This window comes from Hypomesus transpacificus, chromosome 19, assembly GCF_021917145.1.
Source record: "Hypomesus transpacificus isolate Combined female chromosome 19, fHypTra1, whole genome shotgun sequence".
Classification (NCBI taxonomy): domain Eukaryota; kingdom Metazoa; phylum Chordata; class Actinopteri; order Osmeriformes; family Osmeridae; genus Hypomesus; species Hypomesus transpacificus.
Genome location: NC_061078.1, coordinates 7,282,337 through 7,292,979, shown reverse-complemented (window position 1 = coordinate 7,292,979; position 10,643 = coordinate 7,282,337). Strand labels below are relative to the sequence as shown.

Sequence of the window (10,643 nt, the reverse complement as noted above, 5' to 3'; positions counted from 1 at the left end):
ATTCTTTTCTTTCTTCCTCTGGGCTTCCATCTGTGTCCTTCTCTTAGTCTGGAATAGGTCTGTTCTCCAGACATCATCATTCTTATCCTCATCATCATCACCAATGTCCAAGCCAGTGTATTGCCAAACTTATACACACTGTGTGTGTGTGCGTGTGTGTGTATATGTTAACACAGTGTGTGTGTCTGTGTGTACAGTATGTGTGTTTGTGCGTGCATGAGAAGTTTGATTTATGCTGTTTCCATGGAAACTGCATTTATGAAACACACCCTTTAGTTTGTGTGTGTTTTCTGTGGCAGACAGTCTGGTTGACATGTCCTTATTAAGGTATCCAGGACAACCACAACTGTACTGATTAGAACACAGTGTGTGTGTGCACTTTCTGTTGAAGGGTGAGTGTGTGTTTTCTGTCAGTGACAGCAAAACAGCATACAAGAATAAGACGTCAGTTGTTGAGGCATTAAGATAGGATGGAGAGCAGAGCAGATTAAGACTAAATATAAACAACTTTTGACAGATTCTTTACAAAGCTGACAGGTACATTCAGAGGTGTGTTACTAATCCTGCTCTCTCACTTCTCCTTGTTGACTTGGCTACTGCACATCCCTCAGGTTTCCTCAACCTCTCATCATCTTAAAGCAGGGCAAAGCAATGGTGGACCAGTTCTACAGTGAGCGTGAGCTATATTTAGTCTCCAAGATTTTCCTTACAACCAATTATTGACCAAACTAGGCCAGACTGACTTTCACATTCCCTGCTTTGCAGCAACACACACACTTTCACATACACTCACTCACTCACACACACACACACACACACACACACACACACACACACACACACACAAACACACACAGGTTTGTGTATTTCTAAGGACAATGATTTGTAAAATGATCTTTCACACAAACAGTAAGAATTACAAACAGTAAATAATGTGTGTGCGTGTGTGTGTGTGTTTAGAACTGAGTTATTGCAGCATGGTGACAGTATCAACCCCCATTAGATCTCTGGTCTGAATTATTTATCACCAGGAGATTGAGATCACTTGAATAGAAACAGCCAGTTTCATCTATCTTTTCTCTCCTCCCCCTCCTCTCATTTTCTCTCCTCTCCTCCCCCTTCTCTCCTCCCCCTCCTCTCCTCTTCGTGACTCCTCTGCTTTCCTCTCTCCTCTGGATGTGAAATCTGAATGAGATTAGAAATGAGGAGCGGTAGGATGAATTTCAATTTGAGAGGATTACATGTCCCCAACCTCTCTCCCACTCTCTCTTTTCTCCATTCTCTTTCTCTGCCTCCCTCTTTCTCCCCATCTTTCTCCTCCCTCCATCCCTTTCTCTCGCTCCTCCCTCTCTCTTCCTCTGAAAACAGAATAATGACTACTACAATGAGGACTTGGGGAAATTGGCACCATTGTTGCTACATAACAATGCTTCCAGTGATTATACTCTGCCTGTCCTTCTCCGCCCCTCTCGTGTGATGGCACACGTTCTCTTTCACACACACACACACACACACACACAAACACACACACACATACACACACACGCATACACCCACACACATACATACACACACATACACACACGCATACACCTACTCACATACACTAAACAGACACCCACTTATAAACAACTATTCATACACTTCGGCAGATGGTCAGGGGATCTGGGTAGATTCTAGATCTGGCAAAGACAATAATCTTCCCACCCACCTGAACCCCCGGGCCCCCCCATCGCAGCCCAGGAACACATCAACCCTCCAGAGCCCCTTCCACAGCAGCGTCACCCCAAACAGTCTCATATCCTCCATGTGTATGTTTACGTTTAAAGACAAATAGAGAGAGAATAGAGAGATCACTGAGTGAGAGAGAGAGAGAGAGAGAGAGAGAGAGAGAGAGAGAGAGAGAGAGAGAGAGAGAGAGAGAGAGAGAGAGAGAGAGAGAGAGAGAGAGAGAGAGAGAGAGAGAGAGAGAGAGAGAGAGAGAGAGAGAAGAGAACATAAAGAGGTCTAGAGGATGCAGAGGTGGTGGAAAGAACAGAAAGAGAGAGAGAGAGATAAAGAAAAAGCAAACAGAGAAACAGCATAAAGGACGACAGAGAGATGAAAGAAAGAGATTCAGAGAGACAGAGAGCTGAGAGCATAGAGAGAGGGAGACATAGAGAGAGAGTAGAGAGAGAGAACAGACACAGAGAAATAGAGAGGGGGAGTGGTATATACGCGTGTAGCAGGGAACTTTAAAGCAGCATTCTTGCCCAGCAGCCGCAACCAGAGCAGCTCCGAGCAGCACTCTACCTGACACAGACACAGTCCCAGAGACTCAAAGACCCACAGACAGACAGTGACACAGGAGCACAAAGACACACAGGTAAGGAGTGCTGACTGCAGAAAGAGCAGTGCTGGCTCATGTGTGAAAAAGCTGTGTTTTGATTGCTGCTGTATCTTTCTTTCTATCAATCTATCCATCTATCTATTTAGATAGATAGATGGAATAGATAGCAGAATTTGTATCTTTATCTTGCTGCGGGCTAGAGATAGTGGTGCCTGTGTGTGAGCAAGCGAGCATGCAGTGTTTGTGTGTGTGTGTACTGATCCATTGTTCCAATATGTTGCACTAGTAGTGGTATCTCTTGTTTTCTCTTTGGGATGAATGCACAAATGCACAAGTACATACACATACTCACACATAGTATGTCAAGGCAGGTGTGACTGTCATAGAGAATACTCATATGGAGACAGAAGATACATACGGAAGGAAAGATAAAACATTGACTAGGTGTCTCTTCCCGCCCCTCTGCTCTGCTCTGCTCTCCTCTGCTCCTCTCCTTCCCCCTTTCCTCTCTTCCCTTCCCCTCTCCTCTCTTCTCTCCTCTTTTCCTCTCATCCTCTCCTCTGCTCCGCTCTGCTCTCCTCCACCATGGTATGGCTCAGGTATTTTAGGGGTCCAAAGTAGAGCTGAGGAGTGACATTGTCAGGCTGGGTGAGAGGCACTCTGGATGGGGGTGTGAGCAGAGGGCAGCTGTACTGGGGCAGGGCTGTAGGGTGGGGCACAACCACCTCTACTGGTACAAACTCTTTATACGGTAATCTGAACCTTACCTTCATCTGCATATTGTGGAACAATATATGGAATATTTAGGGCTGAGATCTAGTATTCATGTTCACCTCTTACTCTAACACCTGTGCTTAAGAGACCTTACGTGGAGACAGAGGGCTATACTGTTTAGAAATCCCTGAATGACGGTTTCAGATCTGATTGTAAGTGATGGTTGCAGGGATCTGTCCAGGAGCAGATCTAGTGGTCATCCAGTGAATCTCCAGAGGGAGGTGAGAAGAGTGTGTCGACGCTGAGATGGTTACTCACTGTCTCTGTCTGAGAGATCGATCATTACCACAAGTATCTGACTTACGTCATAGACAATAAATATATTATGAATGTCTGTAGCTGGATATTGTAGTTTAATGTAATCTAATGTAATGTAAAGCTATCAAATCAAATAGATCAAAAAGAATTCAGAGATAAGAGGTGACGTGTTGTGCTCTGTCGGTCTCAGCTTCATACTGGCTGCATGCCTCAGACAATTCAATTCAAAGTGTTATACGACCCCTCTTGAAAAGAAAGAAGATGTCATGAAGAATGGGGGCTGATTGGGGTCTGTCAGACAATGTCTTGCCTTCTAAAATCCGCCAGGTGTTAGACATTGTTACAAACGGTCGCACAGTCTGTTTGGTTTGTAGAATTAAAGCTTCTGAAAAAGCGTTGCACAAAATGTAAACTATCTAGACTAGTGCTGAGTAACCATAGAAGAGAAGCCCAGTATTGGCCAGACCCTGAACACAGAGATCATGTGCAGACCAGGGGGTTATATTCTCCTGAACGCTAGTCTGGGGTCTTGTCAAAGAGACTTGTCTTAATGTGACTCCCGTTTTAGTAAATGAAGGAAAATCTATCACTCATGTAAAGGTATTCACACAAACACAAACTCCCAAGGACATACCTGCCACTGAGGGGGGAGGAGTCTGAGGATCATGTGCCACCATGGGGGAGGAGTCCGAGGGTCAGGTGACGGTCATGTCAGTGGTGGTCATGGCAGAGCTCACCTCAGGGGGTCTCTATCCAGATCTTGATGTCCCTCCGGTTCTGTGGTGTGACGGCTCTGCAGGTAGGTAGGTGAGGATGGGTCTCACCATGGGGGATCTCACAGCAAGATCCAGGCAGCCTTGTCAGCCCTGTTACATCCAAAATGCATCCCACCATGTTTTCTATCTCTCCATTCCCACCTCCATCTACTCCTTGATCCATGTCTCAAACTCCCTTTCACACTACTGTCTTTTTTTTGTTTACACTTACATTTTATTAATTTAGCAAAGGCTGAACAAACTGTTGTTTGGCTAACATCAGCCTGCTCTGATATCCAGGCACTCAGAGAGGATGGTGCTTTGATGGCTCGCCAAAGTCTCACACACAGGCGCGGGCGGGTTCTAGCAGGGTTCTGAAGCAGGGGCCATTCAGGAGGAGATTAATCAGAACCTCAGAGACAACCTGAGCCTCTTATCCTGTTGGAGATAGGGTAGGGGCTGTGTGTGTGTGTGTGTGTGTGGCGAGGGGGGGATATAAACAGAGACAACAAAGTGTGTTTGCATTATTGTGTGATTGTATGAGTGTGTGTATGTGTGTGTTTATGTGTGTCTCTGTGTTACCGTAATAAGGAATAAACGTCCCATAGCCTCCACGGTCAGCATTGTTTTTCTCCAAATAAACAGTGATCTCATGGAGCCTGACTGGCAGGCTGTCCACCCAGACCATGCCTTACACCCTGGGAGGAAGTAAAAAATAACAAGAAAGTAAAATAGATTCCTCCTGTCCACCTGTCTGTATGGCAGTTTGCTCTGAGGGGGATGGGAGCTCATCCTTTTTCAGAGATGGAGAGAGATTGGGGTTAGAGAGGTGGGGTGGAGGACATGACGAGTTGAACAGACTAACAATGAGCTACTTGTTTTACATCAAGCGCTGAGTGGATGGTTCACAGCAACAAAGATAGATAGTGTGTGTGCGCCCAGACGCCGCGTGCGTATGTGTGTATATCTGGAGGTGTATGAGTGTCTGGCACCAGTCCCAGTGAGCGAGGCTGCCTCTCCCTGTGGTGGCAGGAGATAGTGAGGATATTCATATGTCTGGAGGAGGAGGATGTGAACATATATGTGCTGCCAACAGCAGACAAAGTGAATCATTTAAACTAACAGCAGTGAGATGTTCTGGTCTAATGATGTCCCTTTATCCCTCCATCCCTCAATCCCTACCTACCTTTCTTCTATTCCCTGTCTTTCATTCTTTCTTTCTCTCTCTCCATCCCATCTCTTCCTCTACTTCCTCCTCCTTCTCTGTCATTCCCAGAGTAACAGCAGTGTTTGTTATCGTCACCACCAGACAGCTCAGTGTGGAGGAGAGCCTCACAGACATAGTGACTCTGCCAGGGTGTGCTGCCCACACACACCTCCAAACACACACACACACACACACAAACACACAATCCCAAGGAGAAAATGTTGGTTCATAATGCATGAATCGAAGTGCATTACATGCTGCAGTCGAATAATTATTCACATTACATGATTTAGCTCATGACGAATGTTCATATTTTCGGTCAGCTTTTGCCCTCCCCCCTTGTTCTCTCTCTCCCCTCTCTCCCGCTCCTTTCATCTCGTCCTATATCCTTCTTTCTTTCTCCATTGTCGTCTTTCCCCTTCCGTGAGCACAGTTATTGATCTCCCTCAACGGAGGAGCTGACAGCTTTGATCTCTCACACTATATATAGAAGTAGGACTCCTGGCAGGACACAACATTGAAATATTCACTCAAGATGCAACTAAAATCTAAAATGCTACTGACAGACTGCTCCTGCCCCCTGCCCATAGATGTCAAGTTGAAAGAGATCTCCTGTTGTTAGGTCTTGTAGACTTCCTGTCGAGATTAGAGATTGAATGTAGAGTGAAGTTTTGTGTTGATTTCAAACAGCGAAGTCTCTGTTTATCAAGACGCCCCCCCCCCCCCCCCCCCCCCCCCCCCCTCCTGGGTGCCCCCCTCTCTGCCGTGTTCTAGAGTCCTGGCACGGAATCATGCCCAAGATGAAGAACATTTTGCCAAACACTACTGAACCACAGTAACAGAACCCTGTGTTTCCTTCTAGAACCTTGCCTACAGAATGCTGTTACTTATTCTAGAAACTTGGGTCTGGGGCTATACAGAATGTGGGCCAGTAGCAGAACCAGATCTCTGGTTGCGATATTAATAGTGCTCTCACATCTGTGGCCAACTCTCCAGGGGGCTCGTTAAGGAGGAGGAGATATCTTGTTTCTGTTTGCTTTGTTTCATAGCTGTTTCAAACTGACAGTCTCCATTGAGCTCTCCTCAGAATGCTTCTCAACCTGCCTACATGGGGGCTGTCGGCAGTGGCTGAGACAGAGCCTTCATCCACATACCAAGTAGCACACACAGGATGTGTGTGTGTGTGTACAGGCACAACGCATTTTTATGTGTGCTCAGACAGAGAGGTTGTGTGTGTGTATGTGTGTTTTGTGTGTGTGTGCCCGGGCACCAAGTACCAGATGTGTGTCCAGAATGTGTGGTCAGATAAAGGTGATTAATTATCTATTCTGCTCCCAGGACACTAGAGAGAATCTGAACCTGTTCACACAGAACAGAAGATCCTGATCACTACTATTGATCAGCCTAAGGGCTGTTTATCACCACAAGCAGGGATTGATCAAGCTGTGATTAACCACGTTTCACCTCTACAACAGCAAATACATGACAATCCTTAGAGATTGCACACAAACACCTACACAGCACCTGTGAAGACTGGTCTCATCTGGTTCACAGTGACCGATCTAGAAAGGTGAGGAGGAGGAGGAAGAGGAGGGAAAAGGAGATTGTTTTTTGAGGAGGTCTTCCCGAGGGAGGAAGGTTGTGTTTTGTGCAGTAGAGACACCTAGGAGGTGTGGAGAGCTGGTTATGAAGCTTCCTGTCTGAGTCTCTCTGAGGTATCATTAGCAGAGAATAGTGACATCACTCTGACAGGTCCTGAGTAGAGACACCTGCTCCAGCTACACAACAGTATCACAGTATAACAGTCACAGTCCCACAGATCACTACACATCTGCAGTCAGGCTTATAGACACACAGTTGCACCTGCAACATCAGCATTCTAGCTCTAAGACTATTGAGGTGTCTTACTAACACATTGACGTGTAATTACTTCTCTACTTCTACTGGTCCATTCTCTCATGACAGGCAGAGAGAGGAGGGGAGAAGGATGGGTTTCTAAACTCTGGACTGTTTTAACGTTTGTTCAGGATCAGCTAGTTAACAAACCTTTTACTTGCTGAGCAATGTAAGCTGACCTCTCCGTCTCCTGTATACCCACAGGTAACCATGGCAACCTTTATCAACCGTCTTCTGTTTGGCCTCCTGTGCCAAGCTGCCAGTGCGTGGGCGTTTGCCCGTCTCAGTGATGACGCAGAGCTGCGCTCTGCCTTTTCGGTGGCACGCACAAGCAGCATGGAGGGTGGGGCCAAAATGGTGGTGACCTTTGACACTGTGTATGTCAACATCGGCGGGGACTTTGACCCGGGGGCGGGGCTATTCCGCTGTCGGATCCCAGGGGCCTACTACTTCTCCTTCACGGTGGGCAAGTTCCCCCACCGGGACCTGTCCGTCATGCTGATGAGGAACCGGAATGAGGTACAGGCCATCGTGTACGAGGAGGGCGGAGGCGAAGAGAGGCGAGTCCAGTCCCAGAGCGCAATGCTGCAGCTGGACTTTGGAGACACCGTCTGGCTGCGTCTCCACGGCGACCCCCGCTACGCTCTCTACAGCAACATGGGACACTACACGACCTTCAATGGCTACCTGGTGTACCCTGACACATACACTTTCCAGCAGACGCGCCTGCCACCGGCTACAACGAGCAACAATGAAGCTGTCATCAGTGAAGCCACCGACCACCACACTCTGTCAGATGAGGTGAAGGAGAAAGAGGAGAAGAAGGAGGAAGTGGAAGGTGAGGAGGAGGAGGAAGAGGAGGATGACCAGAGGTCAGCATTCTCCGTGGGCCGCACCCAAAGCATCGTGGGAGAAGACCAGGGCTTCCCACAGCACCAGCCAGTCAGCTTTGACACAGACTTCGTCAACATTGGTGGGGACTTCAACGTATCAGCGGGCGTGTTCACGTGTCGCATCCCCGGAGCCTACTTCTTTTCCTTCAACGCAGGGAAGCTTCCCCATAAGACGCTGTCCGTGAAGCTGATGAAGAACCGTCTGGAGGTCCAGGCCATGATCTATGATGACCACCAGGGGGAGCGTGCGCTGCAGAGCCAGAGCCTGATGATGTCCCTTCGGCGTGGGGACATAGTGTGGCTATACAGCCACCAGAGGGAGGGCTTTGGAGCCTATAGCAACCATGCTAAATACATCACCTTCACAGGCTTCCTGGTCTACCCCGAGTTGCAGACCAGTCCCCAGGCTCCAGAGCTAGGACAAGACCTGAAGGTGGGACAGTCCAACCCCAACCCACATACATCTCATGCTGGCCAGGCCAAAGCCCACCCTCAGCCCCAGGCCCATCCCCAGAAGCAGGACAGCCAAAAGCCCTGACAGCTGCCTATGTGAGGGGACCAGGACCATACCACTGAGGGGGGTGGGTGTGGGGGGTGTTGAGCTGTGGAGCTCCTGATGTCGTCTTATCTGCATCCAGCTGGGTTCCCTCCTCTGGCTGACTCCACACTCAACGTAGTTGGGCAGCCAAGGCAGGGTTGTGTTTGTGTGTGTTAATATTCTTCTCCTCTGGAATGATACTGTCCTGTACTGTATGTCTTCAGAGGCATGTGATTTTACTTTAGGGATGCTTGTTTTGTGTCAAAATAAGTCCTTTATGAGTTTTTCCCCTCTTTCGCTCTGGAGTGTTGCACCTCAGTTGAGACAGCTGGCAACGGTCATTGTAACAGCAACATTCAGGTTGAATGAACAGCCCCCATGATGGAGATTGGCTGGACCGTGACAGCCCCCTTCCCCACCCCCCCGCCCTGCATCCTTCCTGGCTCAACCTTGCTTCCGTCCTCCAGGCAAGCTGCCATCATTTGTTAAAAAATAAATCTGAGTGAGATTCATTTCTCTCTGGCTGGAAACGGTGGGGAGAAAACGTGATTGTCTCCATCCTCTGTCCAGGGCACTGCTGAATTGCTGAATTCACACTCACAGTTGGAGCCTCTAACAGACCAGACTCCAGTCAATTACTGACTCACTGACTGTTCAGTGAGTCAACCAGAAGAAAAATAAGTCCACTTCAAACTGTGAATATCACACTTATGTCAAGCACACTACCAGAGGTTTTAGTCATTGATGACAGTGCCTACAATAAAGTGTATTTGTTTCTAGAAACATACCAATTTGGACAAGTGGGGCTTTATGCAATTGTGACATGCACAAAGTGACTAAGTACTGGTTTACTTAACCTCTGTGCACACTATCTGACTTCCTGGTCATACAAATAAGTCTGTCAGCCTTTGTGGGATGTTACAACTTGCCAAGGTATTAGCCCAGCCCAGCTAAAACTCTGCCCTTGTCCCTTATGACACAAACAGTTCTAATATCTACACCGCAAAATGTAGATAATCTCACTTTTAATCAAATATTTAGCTCATTTTGTACGGTTAATAAAAAATAGGGATGGCTGCAGCCTTCTGGACATGGTGTGTTTGTGTGAGGGAGATAGCTGTGATTTTGTCTGGGGATGTGATGAAGAAATGCACAAGGGGCCCTCCCAGAAGAAGCTAGCACTCCTACAGAATCACTTTCCTCCCTTTGGGAGGCACGGTTTCTGATTAGTGTTATGGACCCCATTTGGATTCTCTGAAATAGCAATCTTCCCCCATCCTCTGAGAACACACAGGTGAGAGCTGAGTGGAGGTGCTAGGAAGGGAGTAAGGTAGGTCCTGAGAGGGAGAAAGAAAGATAAGTACTAGTAGGTGAGAAAAGTAGGTTCAGTATGTTTGTGTATAAACAGGGTAGAAGCCTGTTCCATCTTACAGGACCACAGCAATCAGTTTCATGCATGCTGTTATGGACATGTCTACGACAGAAATACAAATTAATTGACGATTCCTTTAATAAATACTTGTCTTAAAGCTTTAAAGGTCTACTTTCCATGTAAAAATGTGTTTCTACAGACAGCTTGTTGTACAGTGCATAATACCGTGTAACGTTCCTGTTGTTATTCAAGACTATTCCCAGGATTACTGGGAAATTGTTTAATAAACTGCTCTAATCAGTGGCCTATTAAATCACTCCAGTCATGATAAATTTACTGTTCTGGTGTTTCCTAAAGTTGTACAGTGAATGCTTTATTGAACTATGTCTATCAAAATAAAGAGAAATCCAGTGATTGTTTCATCCCTGAGTTAATGCTAATGACCAACTCACAGGTAGTACTGATGTAGCATCATAGTTGGTGCACATCACGTTAACATTGCAACAGAAAACCATGAATGCTATTTTAACCACATCAACAGAGGCATCTGGTGGTCTATGTCCAGAACTGCAGGAGCCCCCCCCCCCCCCCCCCCCCCCCCCCCCCCCCATAATCTCTCTT

The 10,643-nt window shown here is 47.1% G+C and overlaps 1 protein-coding gene across 1 annotated transcript; it reads left to right on the top strand.

The window, feature by feature from the left end:
• The first annotated feature begins 2,212 nt into the window (after nucleotides 1–2,212).
• c1qtnf4 (C1q and TNF related 4) lies at nucleotides 2,213–10,095 on the top strand. The gene is made up of 2 exons (XM_047042027.1): nucleotides 2,213–2,365; nucleotides 7,424–10,095. Exon 2 carries the CDS (start codon nucleotides 7,430–7,432, stop codon nucleotides 8,648–8,650), a length of 1,221 nt encoding a protein of 406 aa, XP_046897983.1. The 5' UTR covers nucleotides 2,213–2,365; nucleotides 7,424–7,429; the 3' UTR covers nucleotides 8,651–10,095.
• Nucleotides 10,096–10,643: the final 548 nt, after the last annotated feature.